Raw genomic sequence first — 21,026 nt, 5'->3', positions numbered from 1 at the left:
GCCTAGAAGACAAACTTTCATGGTTTCTTCAGAAATGGATTAGGCCTTCATATGTTTGAGATTTAGGGTGAGTTTTTCTATATGGATCTCCAAGTCCCACCAGTGGAAGCTTCAAGCATCAGCTCTTCCACCGTCAGGAGAGCGCAGCCCAGTTGTGCTCGATGTGGTTGTGCCCGAGACCCTCCTGTGGTGGGACCACATGTGCCTGGCTGGTTGGAAGCACCACAAGAAGAGCAACGCATGCATCGCCGTGTTGGAACAGTGTTCCCTGGTCTGTTTCCAGGCCATCACATTATAAGTGCTCTTTTCTCCTGCGCTGGAACTCAGCTCTCTTCTGGACAAACCTTCTGTATTCTCTTTCCCAGTCATATTCATAGGTTCAAGTTTTTTATCTTGGACACTCTCCAAGTGTCTGATCAGTAGCTAATTAAAGAAGCTTAAAATAGCTTTGGAACACTTGAGTTCCTTGTTTGCAGGCCCAGTCATATGGATTTCAAAGGGATCCATGCTGCTGAAGGCCTGTGGGCCTGGCTCTTTGTGACAGTTTCTGTCCATTGTTCCCCTGCCTCACCCCAAGCTTTGGCTGAGTTGGCCTGTGTTGCACCTGATGGATGTGTCTTGTCTCTCTGTCAAGTTCTCACCTATAGTTTCTTGTTGAAAAGTCTTCTTTCACTAGAAAAATAATTTTAGTTATTTGTTTACAGACTTTTGGCCCTCAGTTTTGGCCACCCAGCTGTGACAGTGCCTTCTCGGTAGCCATAGGCTTTTTAAAATGTAGATTCTCTTCAGTACTTTCTGAGGCATCTAATCTCTGACACTCAGAATACTTTGAAAGCTCCCAGTGACTTGATAACAGAATTTACTACCTACTGCTGGCATTGCCAATAGCCAAGTCGAAGACTCCTTTTCTGAAATGCTCTTGATACACATGCACTTTATTTTCATATTACTTGAAATGGGAGTGTGAAGTATTTTGAAGTTCTAGACAGCCAATTTCTTTCTGTAATTTCTGTTTTTGTCTTTTCTAACCATGATATTATGTTATTTTTTTTTCTGTATGGCAATGATTCGAAAAATGTTTTAGTAAGGCAATTGCTTGCTTCACTTAAGAGGATGATATCAGTAAGAAAATGAAGCTTCTGAGTGAGATTCTAGTTGTCTATACCTTTACTTACCCGTTTCCTTCCTTTGTTTTGGTTTGTTTAGATTTTTTTTAGTTTTCTTTAACTGAAATATGCTCCTAATACATTCTTCTGTATGCTTAACTAACATCTGTATTTTGTTGTTTGTAAAACAGGGAATGTTTAATGCAGATACAGGTGATGGTGCACTCAGTTCTATGTGGAATCAGACATTGCTTGAACTTTTGTAAGGGCTTGCTCACGTTCTTGCACATGCAGTAATGTGTGGCCTAGGTTGTCCTTAAGAATATGAATTTGTTTGTTTGTTTTTATGTCCTTTGTGTTTATTAAATCTCTTGGTGCTCAAACCTGTGACAGTTGAGGTGGTTGGGGTAATTTCTGGTTCTCTTAGGTCAGATGAGATTGTGATACTTATTGGGTGGATTTAGATTTAGAACAGTACATGTCAGGATCAGAGGGTTTGCTTGTGAGACTGGCTTTTTTTAAAAAACAGGCAAATAAACAAAAACCCTACCACCCCCCCTAACTGAAACAAAACAACCACAAAGCTCTGCTGCCAGATGCAATCCATTTTGAAATAAATTACTTAGCATTGTAAGTTGCAGTTAATCCTTGGAATAGGAGTAACTTCGCTTGGCAGTGTTTTGCTTTAAGATTCCTTTGACATATTTCTGACTTCACGCATCTGGAAATGCTTCTTTTGTCCCACTATATTGGCACAGCCTGTGTGTTTTGGATCAGTGTAAGCCAAATGTATGAATATCTCGATTTGATTGACCTCGAGGGAGTTGTCTCCCATTTGGAAAAGGGTTAGAGGAATGCAGGTGCCTGCGAGACAGTGAAGAATCTGAAGCTGCTCCTGGTGCTGAGCCAGTGCCCAGGAACTGGCAGAGACAATGGTGCTGGAGCCCTTCAGCACTACCCTCACCACGCTGTTCTGCGGGAGCTGGTTTGCATTCCTGCAATTTATGTTGCTCTTGTATCTGTGAAACAGACCTATTCCTTATCTCTGCAGAGCACCTAGAGCGCTTCTAAAAAGTGTGCACTGGTTTGAGACAGCTGTGAAATCTGCTTGGAGATAAAAACAATAAAAGGAGAAATGTAGTGCACCACTGCCACAGACTATGATCTTGAACAGTTTTTATTTTCTGGGTATTTGCTGTCTGCTCCCATTTTGAAGTACAAATAGAGGATTTTTTTCTGCTTTGCTTTTGAATCACTCCTCCCCATTTTTGTTTTGCTTGCTTAAAATTTTGTTCACTCTGGAGATTTAAAGTATTCGCTTTATTTCTTTGCAGCATTAGTCCCGTGTTGCTCAACTCTAATCTCTCATGTAGGACATTTCCTTGTTTTTCCAGTGATTTAGGAAACTTGCCGCTTGGTGCAGGCATCTTCAGTCAGCCTGTTGGACACAAGTTAACATGAGCAGGACGTGCTTGGACTCACTGCTTTTCCTAACCTCAGTTCTTTCTTACTGCAGTTGCAGGTTTTTTGAAGTAAAAGGCCCAATTAAAGTGACCTGTGTTTTCTCTAAGGAGTCTGACATACTGAAAGCCTGTGCTCAGAAAAAATTGTTGAAAAATGTTTCTTTTACACCATGCTTTCAGCTATGAACAGGCATGCCTCAGGCAAACTCTCCAGGCAAGGCTTTATTCTGTGGCTCAACTGCATTGCATGCTACCTTTCCATAGGGACTGTGTACATAATTTTTTCCCCTTCAGGTTAAAGAGAAGCCTAACCCTGGCAAGCAGCCCATCTTTCTGGTTTATCCATATAGTTTCTGACCATACCAAAGTCATCTGTGGTCCACCACTGTAGGGGCACCTCTCTACCTTAAAGCAGCAGTGTGGGAGTTGCATGTGGAATGGAAACTACTTGACAAATACAAAAGTATTTAATTGTAATCCATAAAGTAGGAAGATTAGAAGAAAAAATATTCTGGAATGTGACCATGTAATGGTTTTAAATTTGGCCAAGTCAGAGAATTTCTGTAGGCACTTGATAGACTTGTAGTAGGATGTGAGAATGGAGAGGTGGAACCATGGTTCTCAGAGCTGGCACCTTCTTCCCATCCTGCTCCTCTCTCTGCAGACCTAAGATCCCTTAATTCTTCTTCTTCCTGGGCTTACTTGCTTTTTACAGATTAACAAAAATGCCTAAATATATTAGATATAAATGAATTCTAGTGCAAGTAACTTCTCATATACACTATAAAGCAGGGGTGTCAAATTCATTTTCACTGGGGGCCACAGCAGCCTCATGGTTGCCTTCAAAAGGCCAAATGTAATTTTAGGACTGTATAAAGGAGTTTTTGGGATTTCAGGACCATGAAAATTAGTTTGACACCCACTGCTTTAAAGGATAACATATTTTACCTACAGTGATTGGTTAGAAGAACAATTAAGCCTTTTTCTGTGTTCTTAAGAGGTCATGTTAAAAAGTAGTGGATTTTCTTTTTCTTGCACAGTGATTAATTAGGTACTTTCCAAACTAATAGCACATTAGTGGTATGTCATTTTTTTTTTCCCTAGCAGTGATTCTGTGTCATTTGCACCAAAATAAGCATATTCTGGTTTCAAAAATAAGAGCAAGACCACTACTGAAGCACTTCTTCCCCTTTTAATTTTATTATTATTATTATTATTCTAAAATCTTATGTAATGCTTTGGTACGAGCAGTGTGCTGCTTTCTTCTTTCTTAAAACCAAAAAAACTCCATACCCTCTCAGGATAGGTGTAACTTAGTAAAACACTGAAGTTATTTTGGTTTATGTGTGCAGGCTTCTTGCCTTTGTTGTTGCCTTTTGCCAACAGCTCCTGACAGGCACAAAGCCTGCAGAATGTAGTCAGTGTTACTTGGAGGGTATGATCGTGCAGGCCAAATAGTTGAGAATGGCTTAAGTGATGTGGATATCCATGGTCAGAGAGCTGCACTTGCAGATAACTTGGCTGCAGGAGGTAGCTGCTAAGTGGATAGAAATTCTGAATTATTGATGTTACTTTGTAATTAATTTGAAAGGCTAATAATAAAGTTAGCTTAATGACAGAGAGAGAAGTTGTATTTAAATTAGCCAGCAGGCTTAGACGGGGGGTGTTGTGTAGTAGGAAAACACTGTTTCTATTCTGAGACTTGTTCTTTCAAATAAACAGCTGAATAGGAACCAGCTGGAATGTTTGTGTATCTGTGGCTACGTTTAAAGTTCCTTTTAAAGATGAAGAAAATAGGGTATGGAGTAGATTCTTCTTCTTCCTGAAGCGTACCATTAATTCATCACTTCTTTGCAGTCAGGCTGTGATGAAAGCTGCAAACCAATAAGTAATTGTGTAGGCAGAAGCTGGTGTCCTGGCAGAATGGGGGAGCGCTGCTGGTGATGTTCATTGAGTGTCTCCTAAATTCTTCAGCAAGCTTTTGTCACAAATTTTAAATTGTTTGAGCTATTCTTGCTTGTTTGTAGGCTCCCTCAGTCACAGTAGATCTACTGTGAGGCAGTGATAAATAGCTCTGTGCAGTAACCTTTTCCACTAGCAGAGCTTGATCTGAAAAGAAAAATCAAAAGCCTAGATTTTGAAATTATGCCTGATGTTTGCAAAACCTGTGTGGAGTTTCTCCTGGGTTATGGGACTCCTTGCAGACCCCAAACTCTGTAGCTTTGTCTTCAAACAAAGTTATTAATGAACACTAGGAACTGAATTTCTTGGCTCTTTGTCTTCTGCTATCTGAAGTCTAAGTGGAAGATAGCTAAAGAAGAGAATTAAAGCAATAGCCTTAAAAAGTACATGGCTAAGCTTAATTTTTCTCCAGAGTGTTTGTTTAGAACAGGTGTTATTTTTTCAGGTTTCATCTGCATTCTGCTACAGCGCGCAGCAGCTTCAGCAACCTCAACACCTGAAGCTGTGCATTCAAGTGTCTCTGCCAATTTGATAGTGTCTGTAGTTTTATGAACATGTTAGGACATGTGTACCCCACACCTCAACACACATATGAAGGATGCTGGGTTCTTTCCCCATTCCTCCTATTGCCCCCGCTTTCCTGGCTGGAATTGGATATTGCTGCAGTATCATGAAAAAAAAGCATCCTATGTTTCCAGTTTGTACTATTAATGTATTTATAACTTGACTAAAGGCAGGAATTGTCTTAGTTGTGAGCGTGTTTTACACTCTTTCCACCCTGGCAGCTCGAAAGCAGTCTGACTGTTTCAGCAGTTGTATTAGCCCACACACTCCAAGTTCATCTGGTGTTGCCTCTTCCTTTACAGTGTATAGGTATCAAAAACCATTAAAGATGATTCTGTAGTATAAGAGAGGAAGGTGAGGTGTTGGCCCAGTGTACAACAATGTTAATATCTCTAGTCACCAGCTGCTGGATAAAAAGATCCTTTGGTATGTGTGATGCACAGGGGCACTTAGCACTGCTGGTAAATTCTAGGAGATGAATTGTTTTTACATTGAACTGAGACTTGGGTCATAGATGGCAAAGGATAGATGAAGCTGGTCCTTTTATTTTCTACATAGTTATTTCAGTCGCACTGTTGGGTTGGCTGCCATACAGCATACTTTATAGACATTCAATCACTATTTTAAAAATGTTTATTTGGAGACTCCAGATGCCTTGGGTTTCATCCAAGGCTTCCATAGAAAACGGAGAAATTATTTCCGATGTGTTTCTTAGCCAATTACAATACTGCTTCCATACTCAAACTGGTGTTCCTGGTAATCATGATATAGGTAGCAGAGGGTGACTTAATGGATGCTAAGACTCTATTTGCTCATTTCCCTATGACTTGTGGAATGACCTACTTTGCACTGAGCTCTCTTTGTTGTTGCAGCAAAATGTGCTTAGGTGTACAAGTCTGGGTTTTCATTAAGATGCCACTCAGCTAGTACTGGGTTTTGTGGTTTCTGTTTTAAAGCAAGTTCTCATTTCTTGAACTTAAATTCATTTACTTAAAAATGTTTGTGAAAGAAATATTTTTTTTCTTGATGTTTTTCAGATTATCAGAGACTGATGACTGTGGCAGAGACCATCACAGCACTAATGTTTCCATTTCAGTGGCAGCATGTGTATGTTCCTATTCTTCCAGCATCCCTCCTCCATTTTCTAGACGCCCCGGTCCCTTACCTCATGGGCTTGCACTCTAATGGGCTGGATGACAGGTCTAAGCTGGAACTTCCTCAAGAGGTGAGAGGAGCTTGTCTCGATTGATTAAATATTGTACATGACTATGAGGGAAGAGAGAAATGAGCCAAAACACTAGTGCTAACTGTAACAGCCATTGTGAAGTTCTTGCTGGCTCTGGTTTGGGATAGCTCTTTATTTTGGAGATGCTGAAGAAAATCTGGTGAAATAGATAAATAAACCCCTGTTTCAGAAATTTTAAACTGTGATTTTACAGGTACCGATGCAGTGAGGTTACAGAAAGAACATTTTTGTGCTGCAAAACTTAGCCCTGTAGCACTAGGAAATGCAAGAAAGTGCAGTGTGAATTCCGTGACTGTGGCCAAAAGGCCACCCAGCTGCTGTGGTAGAGTGCTGAGTGAGCAAAGCTTGAGTGGCTTCAGCACTGGCTCCTTCCTGCACAAGGTTAGGTTGGGTTTCCCTGCACTGCAGTTCTGAGTTGGGTTTGGCTTACGTGGACTCAACCTCTCAGGTGTCTGCACTAAAACTATTTCCAATTTTCTTGTAGAATGCATTCTTCAGTCTGCAGCAAAATGTCAGCATATACTTGACCAAACCGGTGCTATTGGGATAGTGCTCAGGACATTCTCCCATGTAGTGAGACTCTGTTAACACCAGCCGCTGCATGAAGGAGAAGCAAACAGTCTAAAGGTTCTGCAACTCATATGTGGGGTTTGAACTATGTTCAAACTGCTTAGAAGTTGTTTTTATTTACTTTATCCCACTGTTCACTCCACAAATATTCTTTGAAGGAACATGCCAAGAACAAGTTTAAGAGCTGGTGGTGAGGATCAGGGTGGTTTTGCTTCCTGAGGTAGCAAAGGAGATGTCTGCAGGAGCGCGGGACTGCCTGGGGGACACGTGTCAGGTGCTCGGCGTCTTCCTGGCTCGGGAGGCAGCTCCGTCCATCAGCCGCATAACTTCTTGAGTGCTGTTGAATGGTTTATTTGCTCTTGTATGTAGAAAGTGCTGAGTGTTGACAGGATGGTCTGGCTGGCCGTTGTCAAGAAGCAGGACACCTGTGTCAGGTGGCCGGGTGGGAAGCAAGTACTTGCAGAGTTACTAGCCATGGAACAACAGCGTTGGCCCCTGCTAGAGGCTGTTTACTTGTACGTGTAACTTCGTGCAGGAAGGACTTGGTAAACCATGGCAAACGCCCTACTTACAGGCGCTGGTAGGATTCTCTAATCTCTGCCGTTTTCTCTAGTTGTCTGTTTTCTTCTATTTTCTATTATCATCTGCTTCCCCAGCAATGTAAAAGTGTGGCAGACAGAGGGTTTTGTGGTGGTGTTTTTTAATTTTGTTATCAGGCAGTGCTGCAACATAGCTTGACACAAAAAAAACTTCCTAAAAAAGCTGCGTGAAATTAAAGACAAGATATTTTTGTGAACCTCCAGTCTGGTCACCATGCCAACATTGCTCTTTTTCTCAAATCCATATGCTGATAGTTTTCATTTGTTTTTCCTGGCAAGTTCAAAGGAAAATTTCTCTTCAAACTGTGTTATTTTTTCTGTGGAAACTAAATTATTCAGTCTTTCAATTTCTTTCTTTTCTCCCTCTCTTTTTTTTTTTGTACTGCCATAATTAATAACAGAGTAGTGTATGTTCTTGCCATGAAAACAGACTATTGCTTTGGTTTACTACATTTTTACAGAATTTTGGATGTACTGACAGGCCTAATTAATATGGTTAGTGTACTTTTTGGACAGAATAGCTGGTAAAGTAAAATGCTTCTGTGGATATGCATGTTAATATGCACCATGGGTGTTATCACTATTGTAACAAGCTTCTAAAAGACTGTCCTGCTTTTGTAAAGAATTTTCTCATTTTAAAATCACTGTAATATTTCCAACTACATAAACATATTATAATGTCAAATAGATATTTCAATTATTTAAAAGGTATATTATTTTGGAGAGTCTTGTCAGCTTACTTTAGAGGTTTAAAGTAAGGTAGATGGTCTTTTTTCAGATGTTAAAAATGAAATCAAAGTAGTATTAAACAGTCATCTGGCACATCAATTTACTTTTTGTTTTACAAATAGCCTTTCATGAATGTGGAGGATTAGATTTTTGGTTGTATCTTGCGGAGATCAGAACTGTCTGGGAGGGCAGCAAGGGGAGGATACACAGAACTGAGATACGGGCAGCAACGTGCACATGTGATGGCATTTGCTGAAGGACTTAAACTTGGCCTTCTGAAGCTTCAGCTTTTTCATATTCTAAGAGTGAGCTCTTAAAGCTTTGTACATGCTGAGTGTGACTTAGTCTCAGAAATCCCCTTGGTAGTTACGGCTGAGTAAGGTTTCTTGTGAACTGTTGAAGTCTCTGGCACTGCAGGCTGGGAATGTAGCTGTGGCATAGGAATGGTCTTGAACATGTGCTGGAGACTTCAAAGATGACTAAGAAGTTATCCTATATCGATAGATTTGCTTATATGAGAGTCAAAGTAGACTAGGAAGAGCAGGAGCTCTCTATTGTTGAGATTTTTGTTGTAGAGGGCTTATTTTAAAAAAATAACCAAAGAGAAATACTCCAACCCCTCCTGCTGTTGCAACAAGAAGTGGACGTACTGTTTTAAAATGTGTACTGGTCTCACTAAGTGAAACTAATGGTCAGGATCAGTATTTCTGGTATGAATAATTTAATCAGTCAGCTTTAATATATTTAGAACTGGAGATTACAGGCTCATCTCAAAACTACTTTGCTTTATGATGAGGCTTTCAGATACCCGTCACTTAAAGAGCCAAAGAAGCTGTATACTGAATTCCTGACATAGCAACTAACACGGAACATGCAGAACATGTTGTGCTGTACAACAGTAGAAGACGTATGGATTCTATTATTTGTATTTCAGTAAAGACAAATTTTTCATCAGTAACAAAATGGATATTAATATTTAACATTGCTTATCTCCGAAATTTGGAATGTATGTGATCTTTTATGAAATCATCTGGGTTATGTGAGGAACTTAATTTCCAAGTCCTGCCTGTAGGCTCCTGATTCATCGATATAGTAAGTATCAGAATTTTCCTCACTTATTACAAAGGGTGTATAAAGAGCTGTTCTATGTTCTAATTTATTTTGAGTTCTTAAAAAAAAACCCCAGTCTTTGGAAACTGCATAAACTACATTTCTGTTGCTAATCTATTTACATGGATACATGGGACAACTGTCATTAGAGAAAGCAATATCTCATTCAGACAAGGGCCAAAGAAGTGAGCTTTGATAGGAAATCTAGTTAGTGCTTCTCAGTTGAAGGGCATTGTGGAAGAATATAATATTTTTATCTAGCATAGTATGGATGCTTCAGTGTCACTGTAGACTTCGTGATTTTGGTTTTATAATGAAGTTTTAAAAAGACTGATTTGCCTTGCTTGAAGTGTTCTAGGCTAGTGTATGTGAAAATACTGTCTGTCCCAACTTGGTCAGGTTTTCGTCATGCACACATACCATAGGGCTTGCTTTGGTTTGCGGTGGCAGTCTCCCAGATTTTGGTCACCTCTGGTGCTTTAAAGGAATGCTTTACCCTGGAAGCATGGAAACCCAGCTGTATCCTACAAGTTGTTGCTTTGTCAGATGATCATTAATCTTCAGCAAATAATCTGCGTTAGTATATAATTCAAGTTTAGACTATTTCTTGGTTACATGAGAAAATAGCACCTGATGGAGAATTCATTGGAGTTCACCAGTGACATGAAGACCTGACTCTGGCTCAGTCAAACTGTAGAAAAGGCTGGTGGCTTACCATGGGATTGAGTTGCTTGTACGTGTCGGTGATATGGTGCACGTAAAGTTAAGCTTGTTCTTATATGTATTGCTGCTTTGTTGAGGGTTCTTTCTGTATGTCTGAACATCCTTGTGGTTTCACTGTGTGCTGCATCAGAGGCTTGTGAGGAGCTCAGAAGAAAAAGGGGGGTGCATGGGACACACGGTGCTAGAAGAAGGTGCTGCAGAAATCAAAGGGCAAAGGAAGAATGTGTAGCTGTTTCAAATGTTGCTGGCAAAAGTGTGGTTTGTTTATCAGTAAAACTGATCAAAAAAAAAGTGGTTAAACTAGCTTTCTTGCAGATCATAAACTGAGCAAGTACTAAAGAAAGTTGGGTTTTTTTGATGTGTCTTTGAATTTCCTTTTAAAGAAACTTTTGCAGTGCTATAGCAACACATTTTTAACAAGCAAATTAATCTGGGCCATTTCATGCTGCAGGATTTGCATGTACATCTCCATACTCTCTAATGCAGGAGAAAGGTGGAAATTGAAATTCTTTTGAGCGAAAATAACGCTGGTTTTATAGCACTGTTTGTTATAATAAATCAAACAAAAGTAGTATCTCATGAAAAAAAACCTTGTTTTTAATGAAGTGATCCCAAGGGTCTTGGGCAATAGCTTTCTCTTTTAGAAAGGTTGAAAGATTTGCAAAGCTAAAATCCTGTTCTCTGCTAATATAAGACAGAGATATATTCACAGTATTTTTATTTCAACTATTAAAAAGATGCTAATTCTTAACAAATTCTGTGGGTTTTTATTTTTCTATGTTGTTTTAGAAGATAAGATCACTTGAAAAGCCTTTCTTCCTCTTGATGCCAACACATTTAGACCAGACTGACCAAGATAATTATTTTGAAAGATAATCACTGCTTTGTATGCGTTCTCAGGCTGTCTGCTGGTGTGATAGAACCTTGATAATACTGCACATTTATTGACAGACTTAAGTTTTATGTTTGCCTGTATTTCAGTGTTAAACAGACACTTGAGGAATTAAATTTGTGTTTCTGAAAGCTGCAGCTGTAAGTTCTTTCAGTCACCAATTCTGGGTTGGCAGGAAGAACGGTACCACTGAGAATAAACACAAAGGGCCACCATTTGCTTACAGGAATGGCCCAGGAGCATTCTTCAGAGTTTAGGACCACTGTGAACACACTTTCCACAAGCAGCCATGTGTATAAATTTGCATATCCGTGTTTTCTGTGTGTTACTTGGGTAGTTATTTGCAATGTCGGGACCTAATGCACAAAGATGATACATGCTGTAAATGCATGGGTTTTAGTTTTTCAATGCTGTATGCAAGTAGGAGCCTTAACTCAGAACCGTGCTTCAGTCTGACTGTTTAGGAGGGGATGTGAAAACCTGTATGTGAGCTACGCTTTGGGCACCTGAGCTGCGCAGAGAATCCAAGTAGCGGTGATTGTGCTGTCAGAACTGACTGTTGCGAATTGATGTGGGCATTTATTTGCATACTATGTAATTATGTATTACTGTTTAAAATAATATTTTTTTTCTTTAGGATGTCAGTGGGGTAGGGAGCTTTCTCATTATTAGTGAATGTTAATTCCTCCTTTTGACATCCTTTTGACAGAACCAAAATAGTTTCCTTCTACATTTTTAAATAGAGCTGAAAGGAAGGATATGGGCTTGATGCAGGCCTTGCTGGTTCTGTGTTATGGTTTGTCCCTTATTGTGCTTGAGGTCAAACTAAAGAATTGCAATTGTGCTCTGGCTTTGGAATTGATGGGTGTAGTCCAGGCCCTACTGAGCCAATGGAACTTGTGCTGTTGACCTCGGGGGACCAGGCTTTGGCATCAGATACATGAACACTGACTTACTTGCATCCACATTTATAAGGTTTGTGAGACTTTCACCTGGACACCCTGTTCTTTGTGATGATAAAAGTTTATGGGAAAGACAAGTTTTTAAATTAGGATGTGACGTCTTTGTTGCTTAGTGCAGCGTCTCAGGAGAACATTTTGTGTCCTGATGTTATGTGTCCTCTCTTGTAACAATCTGCTATTTAAGTGGTGTGTAACTATTTGAGGTTTTCTTTTGGCCAGAAATAGATACCTCCGCAATGAATAAAAGAATATTTAGCTGTTCTAGAGACTGACATACCAAGTGACTAATTTAAGGATGCTCTTTGAATTATACCTCTACTTACACATGTTGCTCAGTATCTTGTCTTTGTATCATTTTCCTTTTGTATGTGCAAACTGATGGTCAGTGTGTCCATAGAGGCTGGCGTACAAAGCTGGTCACAGCTCACTCCGCTGTGCTGCCTCCAGAAACAAAACAAGTAAAACTTTGTGATCAAAGACCTCTTTTGTTTTTCTACTTTGTGTACTTGTCTACCATGCAAAATGCTTTGGATGGTGATGATTTCATTAAAAATAAATTCCATTTAATTTTTCTTGCTTTTTAAGGGAGGAGACCCCTCTATCCTTACCGGTTTTCCTTTTTGTTGGATCTGTAGTGTAGCAGCATTGTGAAACTTGCTGTTATGGTGTCTGTTACTGGTGGTTTATTTACTTGGGATTTCAGTTTTACAGAAAAATGATGGTTTGGGACCTCTTGAAGGGTGTGTGAAGTGAGGTGTCTTTGCTATCTGTTCCCTGCGTAACATGGCTCTTTTCAGATAAGTACTTATGTGGTTCTTGAGGATGAGCTCAGTCTCCCTAAGTTAAGGGAGGCTAAAGCCATCTACTGCATCTCCTTTGCTTATGCTGCTCTAGGTAGTCCTTGATGTTGTGGCTTATTAGCCAGGCACTGAATAAGTGTAGACTGTCCCCAGAAATAATCTTTACACTCTTTAGAGTATTGCTGCACACTGGCTTTTTTTTTTTCTTTTTTAAATGGTTCTATATAGGGCAAATCCTGGCAAATGTAATCAATAGTAAGTAGCATGATAAGCAATCATCATTAGTGGCTTAGAGTCTTTAAACTATGTGTATTACTCTTTAAGAGAAACTCTGCAGAAGGGATATTTAACTGGTGGAAGAATTAACCAGATGAGCTCAGATACTTAGAAACAATTTTAACAAGTATTAAATTTGGCTTTTTCTTCATTGGCAAGGAGTTTCTTTTCAGTGTGAAGCCTAGAATCTCTACATTATAAGGTTGACATTTGGTTGCTTTTTGGGCAAGCACTTTTTAGGTACAACCAAACTTAGCCAAGAGTGATGTTCTCTGCAGAATCTGTAATAAGGTAAAATAATCCAAAAAAGCAGGAAGGTTGAATGACATCGATTAAAGAGAGATTTAAAAGGAAGTAATACAATTGAACTGCATGAAGAGTTTCTTAATGAATCTGTCCTGCTATTTTTCAGACAGCTTGTGACAAATTCAAGGTGTTTCGTTTTTCCCTCAGCACTGATTGGGAGGCATTGTGTGTAGTTTCAAGGCTTTATTTCTCTCATGTCTTGAGGTGCTTACAGTGTTCCTGATAAATAAGAGCTCACATGACTTCTAATCATCACACAACCCTATGTATAGTGGAAGTCTTGAAGTTCCTAAATTCAGGTGGTAACTTGAAACGTGAGAGTTCTTGTGTCCATAGTGCCTCTTTGTGCCACGTGCTGCTTTGAAGGAGAGGCAGATGCATCTGTGCGCATCCCCAGCTGGAGCTGCTTTGCTGGGCAGGCACACACGCCACCACCTGCGCTTGAGCAGTGTTGATACAGGGAAACCTAAACAATGGCAACCACCCTATTTAAAATATAAAAACTTTTTCTGGGGTGCACCAGAAGCTGTTTCAGAATCAAGGTCTTGCTACTTCTTATTGACCTTGGATTCTTTTGCAACACCTGATTCAATTTGTGATTTAATTTACAGTGAAGGATCTATACAAGAGCTACTAAACTGTTTTATATGCATTCCTTTGAGCAAAAGAAATCAATCCAAGTATGGAAATGCTAAAATGTCACGAAATGGAGAACTGGAATTCTTCTACTTTACTTTTGTAACTATGGGTAATATTGTGGTGGAGCAAAACTGGACTTTTTAATGTAAAGTTCTGTGCAAATCTAATGCAATGTGTCCAGTGGAGTTCTGCTTTAAGAATTACAATTTTCTTTATTTTTAATTTTAATGTTGAAGTTCAAGAAATTAAACACAACAGATGCTTGTGTTTTAAGGAGTTGACATCCTAACTCTTCTTTAGAAATGCCAAGAGAGCTAAATCTGTCACAAGTATTAAATTTCTGTTTTCACAACACTTCAAATGAAGAGATCTCATCAGGCACAGTTTTTCCTGGTCTACCTGTGATCAGTCCCACAGCAAAACCCTACTGCAAATACTTTGTCCTTACTGATGCATCCCTGCTTGTGTACATTGCTCTGGTTTCTGGAGTCATCTGTCATTCATTCAGGGTGAGGTTAATCTCTTTTCTTTCTGTTCTCCCTTTTCCCCCCTTTCTGTCCTCCCTTTTTTTCTTCTTTTTTTCTTTCTTCTTCCATCCTTCTGCACCTCATCATAAGGAATAACTGGGGATCTGTTAGCTCTCATGACCTGATGCGTTTTTTTTTGCTGCAAAGCTGTAGTGAGAGCTGAGTTCAGGTGTGCCTCCTAGAATAATGTGATGAAACTAGGTTGGAAGAACCCCATAATCTGAGTGAAGGGATTCTGTGTTGGGAAGGCTAAACAGAGAAGTGACAGTCTGTGTTAATTCAGCCGTGAAGAAAAACTGAAATGCTTCTACAGAAAAGTGGTGTTTCTTCTGTATACTTAACTTTTCAAGCAGATTTCACACATGAATGGGATTCTGGCTTTGATGTATTTAATTATGTAATGTTGTGAAACCATTTGATACAGAGTTTGCAATACAGAAGCTGAAAGGGGAAACCTGCCTCACCAAATATAGGGTGAGGTAAATCCTTGAAAGGTGTGTAGCTTCTTTTGATGTTGCTATGGAAGCTGCATGGGTGGTCTTCCCTCTTCTTCTTTCTTCCCTCTTCTTCTTTCTTCCCTCTTCTTCTTTCTTCCCTCTTCTTCTTTCTTCCCTCTTCTTCTTTCTTCCCTCTTCTTCTTTCTTCCCTCTTCTTCTTTCTTCCCTCTTCTTCTTTCTTCCCTCTTCTTCTTTCTTCCCTCTTCTTCTTTCTTCCCTCTTCTTCTTTCTTCCCTCTTCTTCTTTCTTCCCTCTTCTTCTTTCTTCCCTCTTCTTCTTTCTTCCCTCTTCTTCTTTCTTCCCTCTTCTTCTTTCTTCCCTCTTCTTCTTTCTTCCCTCTTCTTCTTTCTTCCCTCTTCCTTTTTTTCCACTTGGAAACAAGTTTCCAAACTAACTCAAGGCATTACATTAGTTCTCAAGTTGCTTACAAAACAAGATGATACTGATATTGCAGAAGCTGCAATAAAGCTATACCTTTTAGAATGGAATTTGCCAAATCTCTTAGAGGAGCAGGCTGATAATCAGAGCAACAAGCAATCACCTGCTTACATATGCATATGTATAAAATAGCATTAGAAATATCTTGTAATTAAAATCTAGCTGTATGTGTATGAAAAAATTCATGCATCTGTACCTAATATATGCTACAATCACTCTCCTACCTAGTAAATGACTTTAAAATGCATTTTGTTTCTTATTTACCTACTTGAAAGACCTGGAAATGTGTCCTGGTGCTGCTTTCTTCAAAGCCAACCAACCAGTTCTGTTATGGTTGGGGCAAATATGTTTTACAAAATAACCAAAGAAACGCAAATGTATTTGAATCTTTTAACAAGCACAAAACCCAAAGATTAATAAGATGTGAGCCTTATGTTTAGTGATATTGTAATGGTATCCTGTTGTAAATTAAATCCCAGGCTAACCTGTGCTTTGTGGATGTAGACAACCATTTCATCGAGCTGCCAGAAGACTTACCCCAGTTCCCAAATAAACTCGAGTTCATTCAGGAAATTTCAGAGATACTAACGGCTTTTGGAATTCCACCCGAGGGAAACCTTCACTGCAGTGAAAGTGCCTCCAAGATGAAGAGCCTCAGAGCATGTGACCTGGTTTCTGATAAAAGAAATGGGAACATAGCAGGATCGCCTTTGAATTCCTATGAACTGCTCAAGGAAAATGAGACTATTGCAAGACTCCAAGCACTTGTTAAAAGAACAGGCGTGAGTCTCGAAAAGGTGAGCTATGGAATTATCTACACTCTCACTAGACCTGTAGTAGCAGGTGGTCTAAAGTCATGGTCCAAAGACTCAGTTTGTCTGTCTTCACTAGAAATAACTCTATGTTAATGCGTTTGCAAACCTTGTGAACATCTGTAGAGACAAAGGCAAGCTTGGGGGAGAGAGGGAGTGGGGTTAAACCCCACAGTATGTAGGGAAACCTTTGCCTATCTTCCAAGTGTTTCGTTGCCAAGATGATGTGTTCAAAAATACACCTTGCTTTGTTTATTCTTGGTTTTAAGATTTATTCTAAATGCACACCGCTTTCTGATGATTTATGTGGCTAAAACTGACATCCAGGTAATCCTGAAGATGGAATCCAATCTTGGTTTCTGTAGGTGTTTTTATTCTCATTGTGTGTAGAATATGTATAATTTTGCTTGTATAATATATCATATTCTTACCATAGGGATACTGTGATGTTTTTTTCTGGTAGATGTCCTAAAGTGCATTAGTGATTCCCAGCAAATTAATGTGCACAGCTCATGGTCACCTTGGTTGGACTTTTTGGGCAACCTGAATTGGGGAAAAAAAGTGGTGGCACTTTTGAATAAAATGTATTACCTGAAAGACCACTGTGGCTTTTTTTTAGCTTTTGTGGATGGAGTGGAGATTTTCTCAGCAAAGGTTTTACTTCTTGCATGTTTAAATTATCTTGACCAGTTCTTCATTGCTGAGTCTGATTCCAACCTGTGTGACTGTAACTCGGGCTACAGGTGGGACCAAAGAGAGAGAACTTGTGTGACCTGCAGCAGGCTGGGGAGGAGAGCTGCTTCATGGGGAGGGGCTGCAGGGGGGTTACAAGAAGAAGCATTTGGTTACTAGACAGGATTAGATGCTCAAATCAGCTGTGTTCCTCTTCTCAGGTTTTTCTTTTGCATTATTTTCTTCTTGTTCAGGAGAAAATTGGTAAGAAGCTTTTGTTCTTTTACTGAATGGATTGGGAATTGATGGGAAAAGTACAGGTCTTTTTATTTATTGTCAGTTTCTGCACACGCCTTACCTACTGTGTACTCTCTTCCATGGTAAAGTCCCATTTTAGTAGCCTTTTTTTTTGTGATGAATGGAATGTATCGATTATGACTGTCACTCTTCTCAGATATGTAAGTAAAAACCTGCTCAGTGCCAAATAGCCAGTTAATGAGGAACATATAGATGCCAAGGGCTACTGATGGGATGCAGTGAGAAGAACTGACTGAATAGCAGAGTGTGTGGCTGCAGGGTGGCATTTAAAGCCACCCTTGGGCTGCTGCAACCGAAGTGCTTTAAGAAGCACGGGACAGCTGCCGTTGACTGCATTGTTGCGCAGATGTTGTAAGCTCTAGGTGTTATGCCTAATTATGTATTGCCCTACCTCTTAAAGTAACTAATAACAGCAAGAGGGTAGCAAATGTGTAATCAAACTAGTGCGTTGATACTTGTGGCTTTGATTTTTTTCTAGATACTCAGTTCCTCTCAAAACTAATTATGAATTGAGTATCTGAATCCCTTATTGCTGTTTTCATAAACCCTAGCCCATGTATTAACTGAAAATGCATTTTATTTCGTTGAAGATCACTCTGGGCTGTGTAGTGATGAACTGTGTATTACGCAGTTAGGTTACCTGAGGATTTAGGTTGCAGGAAATTGGCTACTAGACATGTACAGCTTCTTTTTATTATGCATTTTTGGCTTCCTTTGAAAGATCGTATGTATTAAACTGTAAAAATACTGGACTTGTATTACACCAGACAGAAAAATCTGTCTGTCTAATATGCAGGAGTGGTGAAGCCTGCAAAAATGCCTATACAGGTGATTAAAGGGTAAAGAAAGTAAATTAAGTATGTGGCATATGTGAGCATGTATATGGTTATTATCTATCCTTTTTTAATCTGAAGCATATCCAGTGCAACCAGTACTAAAGTAGTTTATGGCTTATTATTGAAATTAGAACTTTTATAGACAAAGGTTTCTTTCTAGATTTTTTTTTTTATGTTGCTGTTTTATTACAGTGTTTGAAACTGTATATTTCTTTATTGGGATGTTGACTTGAGTAGCAGCTGAATGGCAAATTAAGATCTTGTATACCTAGAATAACTGAAAATGCAACAATACAAGTTTTTTGTGTGTTCCTTACTTTCTCAGTTGGAGGTGCGAGAGGAGACTGGTAGCAAAAAGGATCTTAAAATTCAGTGTGATGAAGAAGAATTCAAGATCTACCAATTGAACATTCAAATCCGTGAAGTTTTTGCCAACCGCTTTACACAAATGTTTGCAGATTATGAAGTATTTGTCATTCAACCCAGTCAGGACAAGGAATCTTGGTTTACAAACAGGGAACAGATGCAAAACTTTGATAAAGTAAGTTTTAATAAGAAAATATGTCAATGTAAAAAGTAAACCAGTATTCAAATCTAAGACTTTGTTTATTAGGCCATAAAATGGAAAACAGTATTGTCAAAATAATTATTTCTCTATCAAATGTCAGTGTTCCCAGAAAAGTCATGTCTTGTATAATATATGGAAAAATATATACAGACACACACTTAGAAAGATAAAGATAATTCTTTAAGGATACTGTAGAAAATATCAGCTTGCTGTAGAAAAATAGCTTAGAAAACCTCACTTCATGCATAACCTCTACATTAAGGTCAAGTATTACTAGTGAAAGTGATTTTTTTTGTTTTTAACCAGAGAAATTGCTGAGTATGTTAATGAATAAAGCCATGACCCCACATAACACTTACATACATGTGTGCCAAATGTATTCATAGCTTTTTTCTAGGGAAACACATAAGCCAGTTATTTATATTTTACTACTGTCCTCTTTTCCTCTTTACTGGAGATCAGATATTTGTGAGCAGGATAGTTCATGTGGATGAAGATTATGTTGCAGCACTGCCTTCTAAAACACAAATCTGATTCCCATCAAATCATATGAAAAGATTCTCATCAACTTCATAAGCTTTGAGCCCAGCCGGAAGTACATAATATTCACACCTGCAGTACTGTTGTTGTAGTTTGCTGGGATTCTGTTGAATTTTTTAGTAAGTTAAGGAAATGCTAAAATCACGGTTTAATTATTGTACTGTATATTATATATTGTCGTGAAGCTGAAGATTTTTTATACGCTGCATGTTTCAGAGATAGAGTTGGTGTATATAATAAAACCAGGCGTTAAGTGGCACCAAAACACTTTTTAATACATCTGTGATTAGAAAAATTGGTACTTTTGGTGGATGCATCTCTCTCTGCAGACTCCCAAACGCTCTTATCTCTTCTTGTCTGTCAGGCATCTTTCTTGTCAGACCAGCCTGAACCTTACTTGCCTTTCCTCTCAAGATTCCTGGAGACCCAAATGTTTGCATCTTTTATTGACAATAAGATAATGTGCCATGATGAAGATGATAAAGACCCTGTTTTGAGAGTATTTGATTCTAGAGTGGATAAAATTAGGTTGCTAAACGTTAGGACACCGACTCTACGCACATCTATGTATCAAAAGTGCACTACCATTGATGAAGCTGGTAAGAGCAATAAACCATTTTCTTGACACTTAAGAAAGTACAACTAGACAGTGCTGTTTGTTGTAGACATTATGTTGAAGTAGTAATTCATGCTTTGAAACCCCCTGAAAATAGACCAAAAAAGCTGAAGTTTAAAGCTTAAGTGGGGAACTAAATATTATATAGGAAGCTGAGAAGTGAGATGAAATTCATGTACAGTATAATTGAACTCAGTTGTATTCCTGCGTGGTTTGTGTGAAAAATGTTTAAACTTAAGAAGATAAACACTTTTCACATTTGATGGGACTTCTTTGATGTTTAATACACGCTTGTAGTAGTGTGCCTATTGGGGTCAGTTAGAAACTTCCACATCCTCTCTTAAATATGAGATCCACTTTCAGTTGAGGATGTGTGATTATAAATACATGCCCAATTAAGACATCTTTAAAAAACTTAACTTTCTTACTATTTCAGAGAAATCTATTGAATTAAGGCTAGCAAAAATAGATCACACTGCAGTTCACCCGCACTTGCTGGACATGAAAATTGGACAAGGGAAATATGAGCTTGGATTTTTTCCCAAGCTTCAGTCTGATGTTTTATCTACCGGACCAGCAAGCAACAAGTGAGTAAGCTGGGACAACAGGTGCTGGATGTTGGCGAGATCTATAGAATTGTACTAGAGCAGAGATACTAGAAGGCAATTCATTATCTTTTTTTTTAAAGTGAGAAAAATTGGTTTTTTTCCCCCCTTTTTTTCCCCCCCTTCTTTTAAATCTGGACTTCCAAAAGCAGCTTATGTTTGAGGTTATAGCTGATGTACTTTGAGTTACTTACAATTACTGTTGATATAAAAGCAGATCTTCTTATTGGATCTCAGTTAAGAGGTAGCAAATATTACAGAATATCTTCTTATAAAAACGTTGAAGGAAGAAGAAAAAGGTGTAAATTGTAACTGGATATCATAAAAGAATGGAAAAATACAGAGCAAGTGTATGTGATCTAATTTTCTGAAATCCCTTGGTTACCCAATGTTGGATTCTTCTACAGAGATCCTTTGTGTGTATTTGCAGCTGCACTTTGTCTGATGTAATTGATGTCATCGTGTTCAATATACAGTAAGTATTTCCCCCATTGTCACCACCCTTAACCTAACTCTTGACATTTGCTTAATATTCCTTCATCTGTAGATGGACGAAGAGAAATGCTCCTGCACAGTGGAGGCGGAAGGACAGACAGAAGCAGCACACAGAGCACCTGCGTCTGGACAATGATCAGAGAGAGGTGAAAATT

General features: G+C 38.9%; 1 protein-coding gene across 5 annotated transcripts in view; it reads left to right on the top strand.

Annotated features, from left to right (window-relative positions):
• Positions 1–21,026, top strand: part of DENND5A (DENN domain containing 5A) — a 68,262-nt gene that overhangs the window by 22,778 nt on the left and 24,458 nt on the right. For all 5 annotated transcript variants that reach the window (XM_065066166.1, XM_065066163.1, XM_065066162.1 and 2 more), the window contains 6 exons: positions 6,133–6,320; positions 15,889–16,206; positions 18,373–18,588; positions 19,520–19,754; positions 20,208–20,358; positions 20,924–21,017. In XM_065066166.1, coding sequence (XP_064922238.1) covers positions 6,133–6,320; positions 15,889–16,206; positions 18,373–18,588; positions 19,520–19,754; positions 20,208–20,358; positions 20,924–21,017 — 1,202 coding nt within the window. The remainder of the gene's footprint in view (positions 1–6,132; positions 6,321–15,888; positions 16,207–18,372; positions 18,589–19,519; positions 19,755–20,207; positions 20,359–20,923; positions 21,018–21,026) is intronic.

This window comes from Columba livia, chromosome 5, assembly GCF_036013475.1.
Source record: "Columba livia isolate bColLiv1 breed racing homer chromosome 5, bColLiv1.pat.W.v2, whole genome shotgun sequence".
NCBI lineage: Eukaryota > Metazoa > Chordata > Aves > Columbiformes > Columbidae > Columba > Columba livia.
The sequence above is the reverse complement of the archived record's forward strand: the minus strand, read 5'-3'. Positions and strand labels throughout refer to the sequence as shown.